The sequence below is a fragment of the Anomaloglossus baeobatrachus genome, chromosome 1 (assembly GCF_048569485.1).
Source record: "Anomaloglossus baeobatrachus isolate aAnoBae1 chromosome 1, aAnoBae1.hap1, whole genome shotgun sequence".
Lineage (NCBI taxonomy): Eukaryota > Metazoa > Chordata > Amphibia > Anura > Aromobatidae > Anomaloglossus > Anomaloglossus baeobatrachus.
Genome location: NC_134353.1, coordinates 708,957,054 through 708,980,215, shown reverse-complemented (window position 1 = coordinate 708,980,215; position 23,162 = coordinate 708,957,054). Strand labels below are relative to the sequence as shown.

Here is a 23,162-nt window from a genome sequence, read left to right as displayed (position 1 = left end):
CCGAAGGGAACAGGGGCGGGTGCTGGGTCTCCCAATAGGAGCTAGAAGAAAAGGAATTTACGGTAAGTAAACAAAATTACCTTCTTCTTTGTCGCTCCATTGGGAGACCCAGACAATTGGGATGTCCAAAAGCAGTCCCTGGGTGGGTAAAAGAATACCTCGATAAAAAGAGCCGAAAAACGGCCCCCTCTTACAGGTGGGCAACCTCCGCCTGAAGGACTCGCCTACCTAGGCTGGCATCTGCCGCAGCATAGGCATGCACCTGATAGTGTTTCGTGAAAGTGTGCAGACTCGACCAGGTAGCCGCCTGACACACCTGCTGAGCCGTAGCCTGGTGCCACAATGCCCAGGATGCACCTACGGCTCTGGTAGAATGGGCTTTCAGCCCTAAAGGAATCGGAAGCCCAGAAGAACGGCAGGCTTCAAGAATCAGTTCCTTGATCCACCGAGCCAAGGTTGACTTGGAAGCCTGCGAACCCTTACGCTGGCCAGCGACAAGGACAAAGAGCGCATCAGAACGGCGCAGGGGCGCCGTGCGCGAAATATAGAGCCGGAGTGCTCTCACGAGATCTAACAAGTGCAAATCCTTTTCACAATGGTGAACTGGATGAGGGCCAAAAGAAGGTAAGGAGATATCCTGATTGAGATGAAAAGGGGATACCACCTTAGGTAGGAATTCCGGGACCGGACGCAGAACCACCTTATCCTGGTGAAACACCAGGAAGGGGGCTTTGCATGACAGCGCTGCTAGCTCAGACACTCTTCGAAGTGATGTGACTGCCACTAGGAAGACCACCTTCTGCGAAAGGTGTAATCGAGATAACCCTGAGGACGCTAAGAGCCAGGACTCAATGGCCACACAGTCAGGTTGAGGGCCGCAGAATTCAGATGGAAAAATGGCCCTTGAGACAGCAAGTCTGGTCGGTCTGGGAGTGCCCACGGTTGACCCACCGTGAGGTGCCACAGATCCGGGTACCACGACCTCCTCGGCCAGTACTCTGGAGCGACGAGGATGGCGCGGCGGCAGTCGGACCTGATCTTGAGTCACACTCTGGGCAGCAGTGCCAGAGAAGGAAATACATAAGGCAGTCGAAACTGCGACCAGTCCTGAACTAATGCGTCCGCCGCCAGCGCTCTGTGCTGGTGGTTGATGTACGTGACCGCCGTGGCGTTGTCCGACTGTATTCGGATCTGCCTGCCCTCCAGCCACCGCTGGAACGCCTTTAGGGCTAGATACACTGCCCTTATCTCCAGAACATTGATCTGAAGGGAGGACTCTGTCGGAGTCCAGGTTCCCTGAGCCCTGTGGTGGAGGAAGACCGCTCCCCACCCTGACAGACTCGCGTCCGTCGTGACCACAGCCCAGGATGGGGGCAGGAAGGATTTTCCCTTCGAGAAAGAAGTGGGAAGAAGCCACCACTGAAGAGAGGTTTTGGCTGCCAGTGAAAGAGAGACGTTCCTGTCTAGGGACGTCGACCTCCTGTCCCATTTGCGGAGAATGTCCCATTGAAGTGGATGCAGATGAAACTGCGCAAAGGGAACTGCCTCCATTGCTGCCACCATCTTCCCTAGGAAGTGCATGAGGCGCCTCAAGGGGAGTGACTGGACCCGAAGGAGAGAGTGCACCCCTGTCTGCAGCGAACGCTGTTTGTCCAGCGGAAGCTTCACTATCGCTGAGAGAGTATGAAACTCCATCCCGAGGTAAGTCAGTGATTGGGTCGGTGTCAATTTTGACTTTGGGAAATTGATGATCCACCCGAACCTCTGGAGAGTCTCCAGAGCAATGGTCAGGCTGTGTTGACATGCCACCCGTGAGAGTGCCTTGACTAGGAGATCGTCTAAGTAAGGGATCACCGAGTGTCCCTGAGAGTGTAGGCCCGCCACCACTGATGCCATGACCTTGGTGAAGACCCGTGGGGCTGTCGCCAGGCTGAAAGGCAGAGCCACGAACTGAAGGTGTTCGTCCCAGATGGCGAAACGCAGGAAGCGTTGATGCTCTGGTGCAATCGGCACATGGAGATAAGCATCCCTGATGTCGATTGATGCTAGGAAGTCTCCTTGGGACATCGAGACGATGACAGAGCGGAGAGATTCCATCCGAAATCGTCTGGTTCTCACGTGTCTGTTGAGCAGTTTGAGGTCCAGAACGGGACGGAATGATCCGTCCTTTTTTGGCACCCCGAACAAGTTGGAGTAAAGACCGCGACCACGTTCTTGAAGGGGAACGGGGATCACAACTCCTTCTGCCTTCAGAGTGTTCACCGCCTGAAAAAGTGCCTCGGCTCGCTCGGGGGGCGGAGATGTTCTGAAGAAACGAGTCGGAGGACGAGAGCTGAGCTCTATCCTGTAACCGTGAGACAGAATGTCTCTCACCCATCGGTCTTGGACATGTGGCCACCAGGCGTCGCAAAAGCGGGAGAGCCTGCCACAGACCGAGGATGCGGTTTGGTGAGGTCGAAAGTCATGAGGCCGCCTTGGAGGCGGTTCCTCCGGCGGTCTTTGTAGGACGTGACTTAGACCGCCATGCAGAAGAGTTCCTCTGGCCCTTCTCTGACCTGTTGGACGTGGAGGAACGGGACTTGGCTGAGGGCCGAAAGGACCGAAACCTCGATTGTATTTTTCGTTGCTGAGGTCTGTTTGGTTTGGACTGGGGCAAGGACGAGTCCTTTCCCTTGGATTGTTTAATAATTTCATCCAATTGCTCGCCAAACAAACGGTCGCCAGAAAATGGCAAACCGGTTAAGAACTTCTTGGAAGCAGAGTCTGCCTTCCATTCGCGTAGCCACATGGCCCTGCGGACTGCCACCGAATTGGCGGACGCTACCGCTGTACGGCTCGCAGAGTCCAGGACGGCGTTCATGGCGTAGGACGAGAAGGCCGACGCCTGAGAAGTCAAAGACACAACTTGCGGAGCAGAGGTATGTGTGACCGCATTAATCTCAGACAGAAAAGCTGAGATAGCTTGGAGTGCCCACACGGCTGCAAAGGCCGGAGCAAAAGACGCGCCTATGGCTTCATAGATGGATTTCATCAGGAGCTCTATTTGCCTGTCAGTGGCATCCTTGAGCGATGAACCATCTGCCACTGCTACTACGGATCTAGCCGCCAGTCTAGAGACTGGAGGATCCACCTTGGGACACTGAGCCCAACCCTTAACTACGTCAGGGGGGAAGGGGTAACGTGTGTCATTAAGGCGCTTAGTAAAGCGCTTGTCCGGAAATGCTCTGTGCTTCTGGACAGCATCTCTGAAGTTAGAGTGATCGAAAAACGCACTCCGTGTACGTTTGGGAAACCTAAACTGGTGTTTCTCCTGCTGCGAAGCCGACTCCTCTATAGGTGGAGTTAGGGGAGAAAGATCTAGCACCTGGTTGATGGACGCTATAAGGTCATTTACTATGGCGTCCCCTTCAGGTGTATCAAGATTGAGAGCAACGTCAGGATCAGAGCCCTGAGCTGCGACCTCCGCTTCATCCTCCAGAGAGTCCTCATGCTGAGATCCCGAACAGCGTGATGAAGTCGGGGAAGGTTCCCAGCGAGCCCGCTTAGCCGGTCTGGGACTGCGGTCCATGTCGGAGTCCTCACCGTGGGACCTAGGCGTCACCTCAGGAGCACTTTGCTGCGCCGACCGAGAGGGGCCTGGGGGCGATGAACTCACAGTGCCCTGGGCCTGTGTTACCGGTCTGGACTGCAAGGCTTCTAGTATCTTAGCAGACCATCTGTCCATAGACTGAGCCATGGATTGTGAAAGCGACTCAGAGAGTTTCTCAGCCAAAACTGCAAACTCTGTCCCTGCCACCTGGAGAGTGGAAGCCGGCGGTTCTACCTGAGCCGAGGGTCCCACCAGTGCCCGAGGCTCCGGCTGAGTGAGTGTCACAGGGGCCGACCATTGCACACAATGAGGGTAGGTGGAACCTGCAGGTAACATAGCCGCACAAGAGGTACAGGTTGCAAACTAAGCCTGTGCCTTGGCACCCTTGCTCTTTGCGGACGACATGCTGTTGTCTCCTCTTAGAGTGATCAGTGAGGGTATATAGCCAAAAGCAAATAATGCGGCCGAACAGAGAAAATGTATACAATATATATATACATATTTACACTTCGGCACCCAAGGGGCACCAGCACCTTGTAACCGGTGTGGCTTACCGACCGCCCAAAGCGGTTTTGTGTTCACCAGATTCCCTGCCTGGGCCTCCCAGAGCTGCAGAGCTCGTTCTGAAATCCTCCACCGGCAGAACTGAATATAACAATGGCTGCCAGCGTTCTCAGAGGAGGAGGGAGCCGTGGGCGTGACTAATAAAGTGCGGGAATCTGGTGCCCCACAGTGCTCAGTGAGGGGGGAGGAGGACACCAAAGTATGCTCCAGCCCTCACTGCCGACGTCCAGTCGGCCGTCCCGCCCTTACCCCTGACTGGCAGGCCCGGGGGCGGGAGTTATGGTACTAGGCCGCAGAAGCCGGGGACTAAATTTAATAACGCGGCCGGCAAACAGGCGTGGTCGGCGCGGTAGTCCCGGTCCACAAAAAAAAACAAAAACACAGCAGCCGCTGCAGCGTGTGTAACACAGACGCTCCATGCAGCGTCCCCAAGGGGACACAGAGTACCTTATAGATGCAGGGCCTTGTCCCTGATGATTCCAAGTCTCCTGTCCGGCAGATTCCCCAGGGGCTGCGGATGGAGCCCGGTCCCAGTGAATGGTGACCGGTTAGGATCCCACTTCTCCCAGAGCCTCTAAGGGATGGGGAAGGAAAACGGCATGTGGGCTGCAGCCTTTGTACCCGCAATGGGTACCTCAACCTTAACAGCACCGCCGACTTAGTGGGGTGAGAAGGGAGCATGCCGGGGGCCCAGGGGCCCTCTTTTCTTCCATCCGATATAATCAGCAGCTGCTGCTGACTAAAATGTGGAGCTTGCGTGAATGTGTGCCTCCTTCAACACAAAGCATAAAACTGATGGGCCCGTGATGCACGGGAGGGTGTATAGGCAGAGGGGAGGGGTTACACTTTTTAAAGTGTAATACTTTGTGTGGCCTCCGGAGGCAGTAGCTATACACCAATTGTCTGGGTCTCCCAATGGAGCGACAAAGAAAAAAAGTTTAAAAAAAAAACAAAAAAAAACAGAAAGGTTCAAATCACCTTCCTTTTTGCCCTATTGAAAATAAAACAAACAAAAAAATACACATTTGGTTTTGCTGCATTCAGAAATGTCCGATCTAGCAAAAATATAAAAAAACTAACCTGATCAGTAAACAGCATAACAGAAGAAAAAAAAAAAACACCAGAATTACATTTTTTGGCCACCGTAATATTGCATCAGTAAAAATTTCAGCAAAGAGCAGAAAATAAGCCCTCATACAGCCCTAGATCCTGAAAAATAAGTTACAGGTCTCAGAAAATGGTGACAAAACCGCCCAAAAACTTCCGAATTATTTTTTACCACTTTAATAAATAAAAAAAAAAAAACCTTACATGTCTGGCTTATACATACTCATACTGACCTGGAGAATTATATTTCCCTGTCGGTTTTACCATATAGTGAACAAGGTAAATTTTTAAAAAAAAAAAAAAAGTAAAAAAAACAATTGTGGAATTGCACTTTTTTTGGGGAATTTAACTGCACCTGGAATTTTTTTTTCCAATTTTCCAGTACCCTATGTGGTAAGAATAATAGTGTCATTCAAAAGTACAACTCGCACTACAAAAAGACAAGCCATCATACGGCTATGAGGAATGGAAAAGAAAAAAAAAAAAAAAGAAAAGTTATGGCTCTTAGAAGTGCAGGAAAAAAAAGGAAAAGGAAAAAGGCCTGTGGGTGAAAGATTTTAGTCATTGCTTCTTTTTACAAGCTGTTAAATTAATTTTCAGGTTATGACAGTTGGGTGAATATGTAATATGAGTAAGTTCTTTGCTTTTATGAAAAATATATATGTTAAAAAATGTTTTCCGTTTTGAATAGACTTTCAGTGTTTTTTAATCCCTTGAAGGAATTTCTATTAAATTAATTGTATAGATATTATATAGGATCTTATACATATAAATATGGCACTGTAAAATAAGATCCAATAATGAAGAGTGTAAGAAGGTGTATTGGCAATTGTTAAGGGCCCAATAGCATTTACAACAAAAGTAACGACTGTCAATGGTTTAGGGCAGCACAGTAGCTCAGTGGTTAGCACTGCTGCTTTGCAGCGCTGGGGTCCTGGGCTTGAATCCCACCAAAGACATCATCTGCAAGGAGTTTGTATGTTCTCCCCGTGTTTGCGTGGGTTTCCTCCGGGTACTCCGGTTTCCTCCCACACTCCAAAGACATACAGATAGGGAATTTAGATTGTGAGCCCCAATGGGGACATTGTTCCTGATGTATGTAAAGCGCTGCGGAATAGGTTAGCACTATATAAAAATAAAGATTTATTTATGTTTTTTTATCCCCAGCACTCGTGCAAGCCAAACAAAGACAATAATCCTGACAAGTAGTCCACAGCAAATCAACAGTCAATATCACATGAACACTGACCAATGTCTGTGGCACTCTAACTGGTCCGGATATAGGTGGTGAGATAATTAAATAGATTGGTAAAATATAATACCATAGAACAGAAGCAAAGCCGTCCTCTATATGGTGTAGGGAAAAGACAATTTTCATGTAGAAAGAAGAGGTTTGCAATGTCCCTCATTTTCTTTATTATGGCCAATGCTTCCCTCTCGTTTTCTAACAATGTGGCTCCTCTAGGTTAGGTGTCCTGTCCAGGTTTTCACCACCCAGAAAGCAAGGAGAACCAACCAGAATTTTCCCCTCTAGTATGCACACCTTTGGGTGGGATGGAGCACTGGTTGGCATTTTGGCTTTCATATGTTACTCTTTCTGTACAGTACGACCTATTAGATATGTTTAGTAAAAATATTATTCCTCTCTTTATGCGTCTAATTATTTTGGTCTCTTATGCCCCGGTGTGTTTTATAGTCTAAAACACAATGTAATGAAATGGTTTCCTATAAACAAGGGAATTCAGATTTACTGACAAACCAGAAATCAGGGAAACCTACTTACTGCGTTTGCAAAGAAAGGAGGACTTTTCATAGCAGTTTTCAGCATACCAGCTATGGAGTCCATGATGGCGGAGGGAGGGCAGGTAGAAATACTGCAGCTGGGCACAAAGGATGTTCTCATTTTCATACATCCCAAATATAGGGACAGGAGGTAAAAACACTTCCGAGGAGCCTGAAAGACAAAATTATGGCACTTATAAAAATAAAAAAAAAAAAAAGAGGCTTAATGCTCAGAGGCAATGTTATTGGGTGTCCATACATTATACACTTACCTTTGTAAGCCACTTCCCAGTGACCCTCCACAGAATGGTTCCTGTTTGTTATCACAAACTGGTACCCTACCCAAAGTCTAGAAAACAGATACAAAAACATTACTGCACAAATTGTGTGTTTGTATAAGAGTACTAGAGTAATAATATTCGGAGCGCTTTCTACCAGAGCCTAGGGTTAAACACAAGTCGCTATAAATCTTCATTCCCATGAACATTGGATTTAACCTAAGTACTTGAGAAAGAGGTCTCGTTGTGGCCTTTGTCTTTGGCTACCAGGAGGGGAGGACAGGCAAAGAAGGGAATTTTGTTACTTACCGTAAATTCCTTTTCTTCTAGCTCCTATTGGGAGACCCAGACGATTGGGTGTATAGCTACTGCCTCCGGAGGCCACACAAAGCATTACACTAAAAAGTGTAAGGCCCCTCCCCTTCTGGCTATACACCCCCAGTGGGATCACTGGCTCACCAGTTTTAGTGCAAAAGCAAGAAGGAGGAAAGCCAATAACCGGTTTCCTCCCACACTCCAAAGACATACAGATAGGGACTTTAGATTGTGAGCCCCAATGGGGACAGTGTTCCTGATGTATGTAAAGCGCTGTGGAATTAATAGCGCTATATAAATGAATAAAATTAAAATTATTATTATTATTATTAACTTGGTTAAACAAATTCACTCCGAGTAACATCGGAGAACTGAAAAACCGTTCAACATGAACAACATGTGTACCCGAAAAAACCCAAAAATCCCGAAGGACAACAGGGCAGGTGCTGGGTCTCCCAATAGGAGCTAGAAGAAAAGGAATTTACGGTAAGTAACAAAATTCCCTTCTTCTTCGGCGCTCCATTGGGAGACCCAGACGATTGGGACGTCCAAAAGCTGTCCCTGGGTGGGTAAAGAAATACCTCATGTTAGAGCTGCGAAGACAGCCCTCCCCTACGGGGAGGCAACTGCCGCCTGCAGGACTCTTCTACCTAGGCTGGCGTCCGCCGAAGCATAGGTATGCACCTGATAATGTTTGGTGAAAGTGTGCAGACTCGACCAGGTAGCTGCCTGGCACACCTGTTGAGCCGTAGCCTGGTGTCGCAATGCCCAGGACGCACCCACGGCTCTGGTAGAATGGGCCTTCAGCCCTGATGGGACCGGAAGCCCCGCAGAACGGTAGGCTTCAAGAATTGGTTCTTTGATCCATCGAGCCAGGGTGGCCTTAGAAGCCTGCGACCCTTTGCGCTTACCAGCGACAAGGACAAAGAGTGCATCCGAACGGCGCAGGGGCGCCGTGCGGGAAATGTAGATTCTGAGTGCTCTCACCAGATCTAACAAATGTAAATCCTTCTCATACCGATGAACTGCATGAGGACAAAACGAAGGCAAAGAGATATCCTGATTAAGATGAAAAGAGGATACCACCTTCGGGAGAAACTCCTGAATGGGGCGCAGCACTACCTTGTCCTGGTGGAAGACCAGGAAGGGAGCATTGGAAGACAGCGCTGCTAGCTCAGACACTCTCCGAAGAGATGTGATCGCTACCAGAAAAGCCACTTTCTGTGATAGTCTAGAAAGTGAAACCTCCCTCAGAGGCTCGAAGGGCGGCTTCTGGAGGGCAACTAGTACCCTGTTCAGATCCCATGGATCTAACGGCCGCTTGTACGGGGGTGCAATATGACAAACCCCCTGCAGGAACGTGCGCACCTTAGGAAGTCGTACTAGACGCTTCTGAAAAAAGACGGATAGCGCCGAGACTTGCCCTTTAAGGGAGCCGAGCGACAAACCTTTTTCTAACCCAGATTGCAGGAAAGAAAGAAAGGTAGGCAATGCAAAAGGCCAGGGAGACACTCCCTGAGCAGAGCACCAGGATAAGAATATCCTCCACGTTCTGTGGTAGACCTTAGCGGACGTGGGCTTCCTAGCCTGTCTCATGGTGGCAACGACCCCTTGGGATAATCCTGAAGACCCTAGGATCCAGGACTCAATGGCCACACAGTCAGGTTCAGGGCCGCAGAATTCCGATGGAAAAAACGGCCCTAGGGACAGTAAGTCTGGTCGGTCTGGTAGTGCTCACGGTTGGCCGACCGTGAGATGCCACAGATCTGGATACCATGCCCTCCTTGGCCAGTCTGGGGCGACGAGTATGACGCGGCTGCAGTCGGATCTGATCTTGCGTAGCACTCTGGGCAAGAGTGCCAGAGGTGGAAAGCATAAGGGAGCCGGAACTGCGACCAATCTTGCACTAAGGCGTCTGCCGCCAGAGCTCTGTGATCGCGGGACCGTGCTATGAAGGTTGGGACCTTGTTGTTGTGCCTGGACGCCATTAGGTCGACGTCCGGCCTTCCCCAGCGGCTACAGATTTCCTGAAACACGTCCGGGTGAAGGGACCATTCTCCTGCGTCCATGCCCTGGCGGCTGAGGAAGTCTGCTTCCCAGTTTTCTACGCCGGGGATGTGAACTGCGGATACGGTGGAGGCCGTGGCTTCCACCCACATCATAATCCGCCGGACTTCCTGGAAGGCTTGCCGACTGCGTGTCCCCCCTTGGTGATTGATGTATGCCACCGCTGTGGAGTTGTCCGATTGAATTCGGATCTGCCTTCCTTCCAGCCACTGTTGGAAGGCTAGTAGGGCAAGATACACTGCTCTGATTTCCAGAACATTGATCTGAAGGGTGGACTCCTGCTGAGTCCACGTACCCTGAGCCCTGTGGTGGAGAAACACTGCTCCCCACCCTGACAGACTCGCGTCTGTCGTGACTACCGCCCAAGACGGTGGTAGGAAGGATCTTCCCTGTGATAATGAGGTGGGAAGAAGCCACCATTGCAGAGAGTCCTTGGCCGTCTGTGAAAGGGATACTTTCCTTGACAGGTTTGACTTTGAGAAGTTGATGATCCACCCGAACGTCTGGAGAGTCTCCAGCGCAACATTCAGGCTGAGTTGGCATGCCTCCTGAGAGGGTGCCTTGACAAGTAGATCGTCCAAGTAAGGGATCACAGAGTGTCCCTGGGAGTGCAAGACTGCTACCACTGCCGCCATGACCTTGGTGAACACCCGTGGGGCTGTCGCCAGACCAAATGGCAGAGCTACGAACTGGAGATGTTCGTCTCCTATCACAAAACGTAGAAAACGTTGGTGCTCTGTAGCAATCGGCACGTGGAGATAAGCATCTTTGATGTCTATTGATGCTAGGAAATTTCCTTGAGACATTGAGGCAATGACGGAGCGGAGGGTTTCATCCGGAACCGCCTGGCCTCCACGTGCTTGTTGAGCAGTTTTGGGTCCAGAACGGAACGGAAAGAGCCGTCCTTTTTTGGCACCACAACCAGATTGGAGGAAAACCGTGTCTTGTTCCTGAAGAGGAACAGGGATTACCACTCCTTCTGCCTGCAGAAGAGCATCGGCTCGGTGGGGAGGTGGGGACGTTCTGAAGAATCGAGTCGGAGGACGAGAACAGAACTCTGTCCTGTGCACGTGGGCACAATGTCCCTCACCCACCGGTCTGTGACCTGTGGCAGCTAAATGTCGCCAAAGGCGAGCGAGTCTGCCATCAACCGCAGATGCGGAGAGATGAGAGAGCTGAGAGTCATGAGGAGACCGCCTTGGTAGCGGTTCCTCCGGCTGCCTTCCTTGGGCGTGATTGAGCCCCCGGAAGCTGAGCCCCTCTGAGGCTTTTCAGCTCTTTTGGACGAGGACAATTGGGACCTGCCCGAGCTTGGGAAGGACCGAAACCTCGACTGTCCTTCCAGGACAGCATTAATAGGGTAAGTCGCAATGCAGACATTGCGAGGTTACGGACGCCCCTGCGGCACAAATGTACATATGCTCAAGACCAGCTGTGCAAGAACAGCTGAAAAGCTTAGGGTGCCCATACGGCTGTAAATGCCGGAGCAACCGACACGCCGATAGCCTCATAGACAGATTTCAACCAGAGTCCATCTGTCTAGCATCTTCAAGTGAAGTCCCATCTCCACTGCAACTATGCTCTAGCCGCAAGCCTGGAGATTGGAGAATCCAGCTTTGGACCCTGGGTCCCCGCTTGACCACGTCAGGGGGAAAAGGATAACGTGTATCCTTAATACGTTTGGAGAAAACGCTTATCTGGTAAGCGTGGTGTTCCTGGACTGCTTCTCTGAAGTCAGCGTGGCCAGAAAAATACTCAATATACGTTTGAGCTACTGAAATGGGACTTCTCCTGCTGTGAAGCTGACTCCTCCGCTGGGGGAGCTGAGGGAGAAAGATCCAACATTCCATTGATGGACGCTATAGGATCATTCCTTATGGCGTCACCATCCGGTGTATCCGGATTGAGAGCGGTGTCAGGATCAAAGTCCTGATGAGCTACGTCTGCCTCATCATACAGAGAGCCTCCTGGGACCCCCCCGGAGCACCGATTTTATTCCAAATGAGGGTGGCCAGGGAGCAATGATCCAGATTGCCCATGGCCTGTCCGGACTGCAAGTCTCTATCCCATTGCAACTCCATCCCTGTCCTTGGACAGGGTTGACAGGTGGTTCCTTTGGCCACGTCTAATAGAGACCCCGGCTGACCAAGTGCTACAGGGGAGCATTGCACACAATGGGGTTCAGTGCCGTGGAACAGTATCACATGCAGTAAAAACAGCATCGAAAGCCTGTGTTGCATATATGCTGCTGCCGGCTAGCCATCTAGGATATAGAGCCAAGAATGGCGACCGTACAATGCAATGTATAACATACAAGCATAAAGTACAAATGAACACTGCAGCACATGCAATACAAGCAGCATAGAAAGCCTGTGCCTTGGCACCCCTGCTTTTCTGCTGCTGTAGACTAGCCATCTAGGGGAATATATCCCAGAATAGCGACCATACAGTGCAATGTATAGCATACAAGCATAAGTACAAATGAACACTGCAACCCCTGCAATACAAGCAGCATAGAAAAAAACCTGTGCCTCAGCACCCTTGCTTTTCTGCTGCTGTAGTCTAGTCATTCCAGGCGAAAATAGCCCAGACTAGCGACCGTACAGTGCAGTGTATAGCATACAAGCATAAATACACATGACACTTCAGTACATGCAATACAAGCAGCATGGAAAGCCTGTGCCTTAGCACCCCTGCTTTCCTGCTGCTGATGTGTCGCCATCTAAGAGGGCATATAGCCAAAAATAGCGACCTATGCAGTGTAAGCATAAAATACAAATGGACAACTGCGGTATTTAGTGGGGTCAGCACTTCAGGTGCCGCTTACCGCCCGCCTATAAGCGGGTGTGTGGTCGCCCTAGTCCTGTGCCTGGTTGCCCAGAGTCCGATCTCTCAGCTCGGACTGCAGGAATGGCTGCCGGCGTCTTCTCCAGCTCGTGTGGGTAGGGGCGGGCCGTGGGCGTGCCCCCAAGTCAGAGCGGGAAACCGGCGTCCCACAGTGTCCAGTGAGAGGGCTGGAGCATGTAAATAAGGCTCCAGCCCTCGGCGCTGCCGATTGTACAGCGTCTCTCCCCTACCCTGATTGACAGGGTGGGGGCGGGAACGAAGCGGAGCTAGGCCGCAAAAGCCGGGGACTGGATTTATAAGCGCCGCCGCCGTAAAAGCGCGGTCGGCGCTAAGTCCCCGGCGCACTACAAGTCCCAGCCGCGCCGCCGCTCCCGGAGCGTCCGGCACGGTAGTTCCCCATACATAAAGTCACTCAGCTAGGCTGCAGTGACTGTAACCCTTTACTGTCCCCGGCGCACTAGCACACCCAGCAAGTCTGGAGTGTGCTGTGCCTGTGTGTACGGGGACACAGAGTACCTGAATGGTGCAGGGCCATGTCCCTGAACGGTACCCAGCTCCGTATCCAGCAGGTTCAATGGGTCTGTGGATGGAGCCCGGCCTCAGGGCTTTGGGGCCGGTAAGATCCCACTTCCTCAGAGCCCCTCAGTGGGATGGGGAAGGAAAAACAGCATGTGGGCTCCAGCCGCCGTACCAGCAATAGGTACCTCAACCTTACAAACCACCAGCGGGGTGAGAAGGGAGCATGCTGGGGGCCCTAGTATGGGCCCTCTTTTCTTCCATCCGATATAGTCAGCAGCTACTGCTGACTAAACAGTGGAGCTATGCGTGGATGTCTGACCTCCTTCGCACAAAGCAGAAAACTGGTGAGCCAGTGATCCCACTGGGGGTGTATAGCCAGAAGGGGAGGGGCCTTACACTTTTTAGTGTAATACTTTGTGTGGCCTCCGGAGGCAGTAGCTATACACCCAATCGTCTGGGTCTCCCAATGGAGCGCCGAAGAAAAGTATTTTATGGTAATGCAAACGGGTTACACTTAAAAGGTATTGTCCAGCCACAGGTATCTGATAACTTATTTACAGGATAGGTCATCAACAGCAGCTCAGTGGGGGTCTGACACAGGCGCCCCCACCCATCAGCTGTTATTTGCTTCAGCAGTGACTGCATGGAAACATCTGTTTGGAATATAGCGGCCGCTCTCGGGTACTGCAGCACTGCCACTACTCTTTTGTATAGAAGCTGTGCTGCAACAGCCGACAATGGCTGCTACACTCTGAACAGAGCCGGTTATACATTTTTAGTGGAACCATTCTGCAGTACATAGAGCGTTTTGACAAATATTCAAAGTTTTGTAAAAAAAATGAATTTTGCTTTGAATATAATTGATCTGATATCTTTATTGTATATTCATACAGAGGAATTTTCTGCATTTTAAATGGGTGCGTGTTGAGAAAGTCTCAAAAAACGACATTTGAAAGACTTCCTATTGAGGTCTACAGAAAAACAATTTGCTGTTCATAAGATCAGGCTTTTGATTTTACTTTTTTTTTTAATTAGATTCAGGTTCCCAAAAACATCAAACATTTAACTTGTTCCAGATTTATGATGTAGGGCAGAGTCACACTTGTGCTAGAATCGAATCACATCACCCGGCTACACTCCTGACAGGTAAATATGGTAGGGCTCCGCTGCAACCATGTAAGGCTGGCGCTCAGAAAAATAGGTATAACACAAAGAAATATTTCTGGCACACATATGGGTATGAAGAGGGTTTTTTTTTATAATTTTTGTGTAATATATTCTGAAAAAAGTCAAACCATCAGTTTAGCAACATTTCGCCTCAGTGGTGAGCCTTTGTCAAGGCAAAATGATCCTGAGGTAGACTAAAGTGGGAATATATTTCCCTTGTGCCCAGCCTCTGCAATATATTCCCACTTTAGTCTACCTCTGGATCATTTTGCCTTGACAAAGGCTCACCAGAGCCGAAATGTTGCAGACTGACGGTTTGACTTTTCATATCCATATGTGTGCCAGAAATATTTCTATTTTACTCTCCTCACAGGAGCGTGCAGCTGCATGTCTTTCTATGCAGCTGCACGCTCCTGTCCGGAGAGCGCCAAGCCGAGCCAAATGATTCTCGCACAAGTCACATGCAAGTGTAACTTCAGCCTATTATTCAATATGTCTAGCCCCTATATTTGAAGTAAGGTTACAAACAGAGCTTGCATCATTACTGGCATAGAACAGCTGTGTAGCACAGCCATTATCTGCCTCTAAAGTCAGCAGAGGGAGCGGAGCACACCACCACCCACTGCTGTTAATCACATAAATGCCAGGATCAATCTGACAGCGGCCCTTACATCGCTCAGCCCTATACCTACCATAAAGATGCATGTTGAATCAGAGACCATGATTTTCCAAATTTTGTACAACTCCTTAAATGTGACATGTCTAATTCATACTGGTGCGACTATTTCATGTATTGTTCAAGCTTAAAAACCATCAGTGACATTATATATATATATATATATATATATATATATATATATATATATATATATATATATATATATATATATATATATATATATATATACATATATATACACACACACACACACACACACACACACACATACATACATACATACATACATACACACATATATATACATACATATATTACACGCACGCATATACATACATACATACACACACACACACACACACACACACACACACGAAAAGATAAAACTGCCAGACTTACCCCAAAACAAAAAGGAAAGAGTATCTGAGAAAAGCTTACATAAAAATTAGATTCCTCACCTTCTCTGGTCTTTTCTTGAAAACTGCCTTTCTTCCATTTCCCATTCTTGAGCCAAAATAAACTTTAGCTCCGAGTCTGTGGTAAATGTAGCTAGGGAGCCATTCACCTTCTGACAGGTCTGAACAGCATCCCAGTAGTTCTCACCAGAGGAGTACACCTTATAGCAGCTTGCTGTGCCATCATAGTGATGCCACCCTGACGGGCATTTCCCTAGGAAACCTATAATGAGAAGGGGGTACACACCCCGAGAATGTGAACATCTTTTACACATTTTACATATTAACACGTTTTTCTTACTCAACGGAAAAGATGATCTGAAACAGTCAAACTACTAAAAGGTTTATCCCATATGCTTCAATAAGCACCACTCTGATCAGCAGAAATGCTAGTCTCCTGTAAATGCTGGCACTCTGCCGGCTTTCACAAGTGAATCTTGACAGCAACAGGGGTCATCAGCCATTCATTGGTATCACGTGACAGGGCCTCCAATGGTGGCGGGAAATGGTGCGATCCCCAGCGCGATCTAACACTTCAATAAAATGTCGCCAAAATCAGTGCATGTGCGTACCGCGATCTACAATGACGATGTTATTTTACAGAGAACACTTTGGAGAGGACGGATGAACGGAGGCGACACATGCACTGATAAAAAAAAATACAATCCACACATGTGCCGCCGCTCAAATTCATTTTTACAATATCCTCAATAAAATAGTGCAGGAGATCACTGTGCACACATGCGCTGAATCCAGCACCATTTTTCTGAAGAGTTGAAGAAAAACTTGAAAAGAATACTGTGCACACTCTAGCAATAGTGTTACTCATGGCAGCTGAGGGGAGAAATTTAAATAGAAGGGAGCTAGGTAGTCAGGGGAGGAATCATTACCGAAGACCCGACCTACAAAGTCCTGCCCGGGATCACATGCCACTCAACCAATGCACTCATTTCTGGACATTTGATAACGTTTTTTCTGCAAATAAACATCCATCTAAACTGAAGGTATGATGACATTCACTATCCTAGCGCCAGTATGGCACTGCCTGTACTTTATATGTGCAAATCCTGCCGGTTGGTTCCCTTTAATGGACTTGTGTTTGAAAGCGATAAATCACAGATAAATAGTTTGGGAGCGGAAATCTTAATGACTGATTCCCTTTAACAAAAGATCGATATATTTGGATAGTTCTAGAATACGTTAGCAATTGTTTTTATCTATAACATTCAGATATGTCATATCTTCCTGGATACAATATGGAGCGCCATTGTATATAAAAGGCAATAGAAAGAATATACATATACTTACTACTAAAGCGTACAGGCTGGGCCAAGTTAACCGTTTGGAATCGAGTCCCCTCTCCATTCCGGACACGACTGTGCCGTGTCTCCATGCTCTCTTTTCCATGAAACCCTCTTTGGTCTCCTCCCAGTCCTTAAATGAAAGTAGAATAAATAAAATAAAAAAAGTAAAATTCAATGCAAATCAGCAGCAAAATTTGCATGTAACAGTCTGAATATACTATATGACTTCACACCGCCTCATATCTTCCATTTGTTGATCCAACACAAACATGATCGTTTATTTATTATGATCCATGTAACACAATAGTTATGATCCTACCCCTTTTTTAATGGACAGACTAGCACACATTACACTATTCTGTCAAAAAATAAATGAAATCAAATAAAAGAAAGTGATGACAAGCGTATCTCATCAGTTTGCTTTATTGAAAGCAGTAACGTTAAATGGAATATCCAGTTTAGAGATTACCCCCTATCCATAGGAATGGGGATAGCCTCTCGATCATGTGCACCTCCACTCCATTCATTCTTATTGGAGAGCCAAAGACCAGCCAAACATTGCACTACAGTATCTCTGGCAGTCCCAAGAAAAATGAATGGAGCTGCAGTGCACATGATTGACCACCACCCCATTAACATGGCACTTGTCCTGGTTGTTAGGATCAGTGAGGATCTCAGCAATTGTGTTTTTACCCTTTTACCTTTCATTAATCCATTAAGAAATCAGCCAGTTGAAACCTTGTAAACAGAGCCCCATTTTTCAAATTTGACATGCATTATTTAAGGGTTCGTTTTCACGATCAGTGTTTGCAGCATTTTGGAAGCAGAACGTTTTCTCTGTGTCTAACGCTGCGAGGTACAGTACAAGCACAGTAAGTGGGATTTATAGAAATCACATGCCCACTGTGCTTTTTTCCCCCACAGTGAAAACAGATGTGTGGCGCAGCTTCCCGAGCCGCAGCATGTCAAGATATGCTTTACAGAGGTGCAGGTGTTCACGTGCTGGGAGAACAGAGAAAGTCTGCAGTGCCCAGAATTCTGATTGAGGCCATGGATCGCCGAGTTCTCTTGCGGAGAACACTTGTGTCTCCTCAGGAGGGAAAGCACTGTCTACAACGCAGGGTCTCCGGATCGTGTGGACAAACCCTTAGGCCTTGTGTGCACTAGAAAATTGAATTTTCTTAAGAAAATTCCGCAGGCTCTGAAAGATTTCCGCACCAAAGAAAAAAAACCGCAAAAAAAACCGCACTGAATTCCGCATGCGTTTTGGTGCAGTTTTTCCGCAGGTTGGTACATGCGTTTTAATGCGTTCAATGCAATAAAGCACATTGAAGAAAAAAAAAAATAGGAATTTCCTTCTGAGACAGATAGATAATAGATAGATAATGGATAGATAAATAGATAGAGGGATAGATAGATAAATAGATAGAGGGATAGATATAGATAGAGGACAGATTAATCAATAGATAAGAGTGCCTGTGAGGACACACAGCAGTTCTCACAAGCGGTATTGTGTTCACATCACCCACCGTGAGAAATGACCTTTGGTTACCTCTGCAGTCTTGTTACGAGGCTGCATTGAGTACAGTGTGTCAGACGCGGCTGCAGCAGTCTGCAAGCATTGTGGGTAGAGTTAAGCGGATAGGTTATAATCCGGATCCGGATCGGGTTGCCGCAGAAGTCCGGATCCGATCCGGAATCCGCGTCCATGTAAATCAATGGGGAGGAGGATCCGGGACGAGAGAGAGAGAGAGAGAGAGACCGAGAGACCGAGAGACCGAGAGAGAGAGACCGAGAGAGAGAGAGAGAGAGAGAGAGACCGAGAGAGAGAGAGAGACCGAGAGAGAGAGAGAGAGACCGAGAGAGAGAGAGAGAGACCGAGAGAGAGAGACACCGAGAGAGAGAGACACCGAGAGAGAGAGACCGAGAGAGAGAGACCGAGAGAGAGAGACCGAGAGAGAGAGACCGAGAGAGAGAGAGAGAGACCGAGAGACCGAGAGAGAGAGACCGAGAGAGAGAGAGAGAGACCGAGAGAGAGAGAGAGAGACCGAGAGAGAGAGACCGAGAGAGAGAGAGAGAGACCGAGAGAGAGAGAGAGAGAGACCGAGAGAGAGAGAGAGAGACCGAGAGAGAGAGAGAGAGACCGAGAGAGAGAGAGAGACCGAGAGAGAGAGAGAGACCGAGAGAGAGAGAGAGACCGAGAGAGAGAGAGAGACCGAGAGAGAGAGAGAGACCGAGAGAGAGAGAGAGAGACCGAGAGAGAGAGAGAGACACCGAGAGAGAGAGACACCGAGAGAGAGAGACCGAGAGAGAGAGACCGAGAGAGAGAGACCGAGAGAGAGAGACCGAGAGAGAGAGAGAGAGACCGAGAGACCGAGAGAGAGAGACCGAGAGAGAGAGAGAGAGAGACCGAGAGAGAGAGAGAGAGACCGAGAGAGAGAGACCGAGAGAGAGAGAGAGAGAGACCGAGAGAGAGAGAGAGAGACCGAGAGAGAGAGAGAGAGACCGAGAGAGAGAGAGAGAGACCGAGAGAGAGAGAGAGAGACCGAGAGAGAGAGAGAGAGACCGAGAGAGAGAGAGAGAGACCGAGAGAGAGAGAGAGAGACCGAGAGAGAGAGAGAGAGAGAGACCGAGAGAGAGAGAGAGAGAGACCGAGAGAGAGAGAGAGAGAGACCGAGAGAGAGAGAGAGAGAGACCGAGAGAGAGAGAGAGAGAGAGACCGAGAGAGAGAGAGAGAGAGAGAGAGAGACCGAGAGAGAGAGAGAGAGACCGAGAGAGAGAGAGAGAGAGAGACCGAGAGAGAGAGAGAGAGACCGAGAGAGAGAGAGAGAGAGAGAGCGAGAGAGAGAGAGAGACCGAGAGAGAGCGAGAGAGACCGAGAGAGAGAGAGAGACCGAGAGAGAGAGAGAGACCGAGAGAGACCGAGAGAGAGAGAGACCGAGAGAAAAAAAAAAACACAAACAACGGATCCGGATCGTACACCCCGAATCCCCGGTACTGGTCGGACTCTGATCGGGCTCTCAAACCGTGCAGATCCGGATTTTTGCGGATGCGGGTCCGCTCAACACTAATCGTGGGATCTGCGTGGATTACGCCGGAGCTGTGTGTTGGAAGGGGTTAATAAAGGGGTGAAAGAGAGGCTTTTTTGCTATTTTATTTAAAATAAAGGATTTTTCGGTGTGTGTGTTTATTCACTTTACTTACGGGTTAATCATGTAAGCGGTCTCAGACGCTGCCATGATTAAGCCTGGACTTAGTGGCAGCGATCCGCTGCCATTAACTAGTTATTTCCTTGATTGCCACCGCATCACGGCAATCTGGAAGAGTCGGGGACTGTGGCACAATGGATGCAACAGTCCCAGGGCAGCTGCGGGCTGATATTCTCGGCTGCGGTGGGGGAGAGGGAGGGGATGGGAGGGCATTAACCCTGGCCCTCGCCCTCCCCAGCCTGACAATACAGGGCTGCCGCTGTGTGTTTACCTCGGCTGGACGGTAAAAATACGGTAAAGCCCACGTTTTTTTTTTTTTATTTTTAATATGTACGTTTGATTTCTATGTGTATTCTATATGTCTGTGTGTGTCTGTGATGTGTCTGTTTACCCTCAGCTCCGCTTCCTCTTCCTGTCATAATGACATCACTTCCCTGCAAAACGCAGGCAGTGATGAACATTATGTCCCGAAAAACGCGAAATACCGCAAGGAATAATGCAGGAAAACGCAATGAAACGCACAGAATGTGCTACCTGCGTTAGTTCTTTGCGGGATTTCACGATTACATTACAGTCAATGGAGTGAAATGCCGCAGCAACCTGCGGAAAATAAGTGACATGCAATTGTTTTTGCTGCGAGAATCCCGCAGCAAAACCGGTAGCTGTCAAAATCCGCTTCGTGCACACAGCATTTTTTTTTCCCCATAGGTTTTGCTAGTGAATCACTGCAGAAAGGTTATAAACATTTTCTGCAGCGAAATATGCAGCAAATCTACGGTAAAATCCGGCAAGTGCGCACAAGGCCTTAGAGACAACTTTGTTAGTTAGAAATGTCAGACAACATAAAGAAAACCAATGTTCTTTTACATTACAGTAACTATACACTGCCACGTAAAAACAACACTATATAATTCCCTCACTGAAAACCTGTGTGAAGCCAGGTTCTTGGACTCCTGTGACATACAGGTCCATATGGCCGGCGGACACAGCTGCGGCAGAGGCAGGTGGGCTTCTGATTTAGCCCACAGGAATGTGTTGTGCTGAGTGACTTCAATGCCACTTGTGCTGGGGGCAGTATCAGTGTCAGACAAGCCGTACGCCCCCATTTCAGGAGCAGGGAAATATCGCTACCCTCATAACACTGCTCTGGAATTTGTTTCCTGTCTGACAGATCCCGCTCTCCATCTTCAACAACTTGTAAACACCAAAGAAAGAAACAAGACTGTAGTCAGGCTGAAATAATCTGGACGTTATTGTGTCACCTGCAATATATTGCCCTAGTCTGCCGTATAGTAGCAGCGTCTAAAAAGATGGACATTTACTGTGCATTTCCAAAATCAATATAAGTAACCACTGCGTAAAAAGGGGGATTTTTTATTTTTATGCGTTGGGTCTCTCCATCCAAAAGCCATACGTTTATTTATTTCTCCTTGAGACGGTGTGAGGGATTGATTTTAGTTTACCATAAAAAAATACATGTACTGAAAAAAGGTAAACAAAAAAAAAAAAATTTAAGTTAGGTAATATAGTTAAACAGAAAAAGCCGTTCCACCATGGTTTCATTTTACCTATAACGGCATTCATTGTATAGTTAAAACAAGAAAAAAAAAGTCCTGCCAACATTATTCTTTAAGTCAGTGTAATTACAGAGATACAAAATTCAAAAGATTATTCCCATCTTCATAGATGGATATTGTTACAATATACTGCAAAACTGCAGACAGTTATTAAGGCCCCTTTCACATTGCGTTTTTCTCTACGTCCACAGGTCCCATCAGAGCATCCGTCCGGACCACCCCTCCCCCACTCTGCAAAGCATGCGCAATTTTGTGCATATATACGTTCCTGCAGACAGACACCCGAACGTAGGTGGTCTATGTTCGGGTGTCCATCTGCAGAAACGTATATATGCACAAAATGGCACAAAACAGGACACACGCTAACGCAGTGCGCTCCATAACAGTGAATGGCCCTGTCGGGCGCATGCGTCCGGAGCACGCTTTGCAGAGTGGGGGAGGGGCGGTCCGGACGGATGCTCTGATGGGACCTGTGGACGTAGAGAAAAATGCAATGTGAAAGGGGCCTAACACTTTTCTTCAGCTTAACCCCTTCACGACCTTTGACGGTTCTATCCGTCATGGAGCGTGTGAGGTTAAGCCCCGCCCCCTGCCGCCGGCAGGATGTGGCGATACGCGCACATATCAGCCGTTCGTAACAGCTGACATGTGTGCCTGCATGTTCCGAGTGGAATCACATTCCACCCGGAATATTTAACCCCTTCCATCTCGCTGCCAAAGTCTGGCAGCGAGATGTATATGCGCGCGGCCATGATTTTCACTTACCGCCGCCCCCACTCAAAGTCACGTGCGCGATCACGTGACTTTCGGAGATTGCCATGGTAGCAGAGGGTCATGTGATGACACCTGTAGCTAACATGACTCACTTCCTCTCAATGCCGGAATAAAGCCGACATTGAAAGTAAAGCACCAAATCTGCAGTTCTCAGCTCTGTAGGTAAGATCTGCAGATCGTCCAGAGCGATTGGATTGCTGATCGCTATAGCCCCCTAGGGGGACTAGTAAAATAAAAAAAAAAAAGTTTAAAAAAATTAAAAAAAAAACAAAAATCCTAAAAGTTCAAATCACCCCCCTTTCTCCCCATTGAAAATTAAAGGGTTACAAAAATAAAAAATATACACATATTTGGTATTGCCGAGTTCAGAAATGCCCGATCTATCAAAATATAAAATCAATTAATCTGATCAGTAAACGGCGTAGCGGCAAAAAAATTCCAAACGCCAAAATTATGTTTTTTTGGTCACCGCAAGTTTTGCGCAAAAATGCAATAACAGGCAATCAAAATGTAGCATCTGCGCAAAAATTGTACCACTAGAAACGTCAGGTCGAGACGCAAAAAATAAGCCGTCACTGAGCCATAAATCCAGAAAAATGAGAACGCTACGTGTTTCAGAAGATGGCGTAAAATGTGCGCCACTTTTATTGGACAAACTTGTGAATTCTTTTAACCCCTTAGATGCAAGTAAATCTATACATGTTTGGTGTCTACAAACTCGCACCGACCTCAGGCATCATACCCACACATCAGTTTCACCATATAGTGAACACAGTGAATAAAACACCCCAAAAACTATTGTGCGATCACACTTTTTTTGCAGTTTTTTCACTTAGAATTTTTTAGCTGTTTTCTAGTACACTATATGGTAAAACCTATGGTTTCATTTAAAAGTACAACTCGTCCCGCAAAAAACAAGCCCTCATATG

At 48.0% G+C, this 23,162-nt stretch overlaps 1 protein-coding gene across 2 annotated transcripts in view; it reads right to left on the bottom strand.

Annotated features, from left to right (window-relative positions):
- Positions 1-23,162, bottom strand: part of DGCR2 (DiGeorge syndrome critical region gene 2) — a 122,816-nt gene that overhangs the window by 42,030 nt on the left and 57,624 nt on the right. For both annotated transcript variants that reach the window (XM_075321329.1, XM_075321339.1), the window contains 4 exons: positions 16,678-16,803; positions 15,373-15,592; positions 7,315-7,391; positions 7,044-7,214 (listed from right to left, as the gene is read on the bottom strand). In XM_075321329.1, the coding sequence (XP_075177444.1) occupies positions 7,044-7,214; positions 7,315-7,391; positions 15,373-15,592; positions 16,678-16,803 (594 nt within the window). The remainder of the gene's footprint in view (positions 1-7,043; positions 7,215-7,314; positions 7,392-15,372; positions 15,593-16,677; positions 16,804-23,162) is intronic.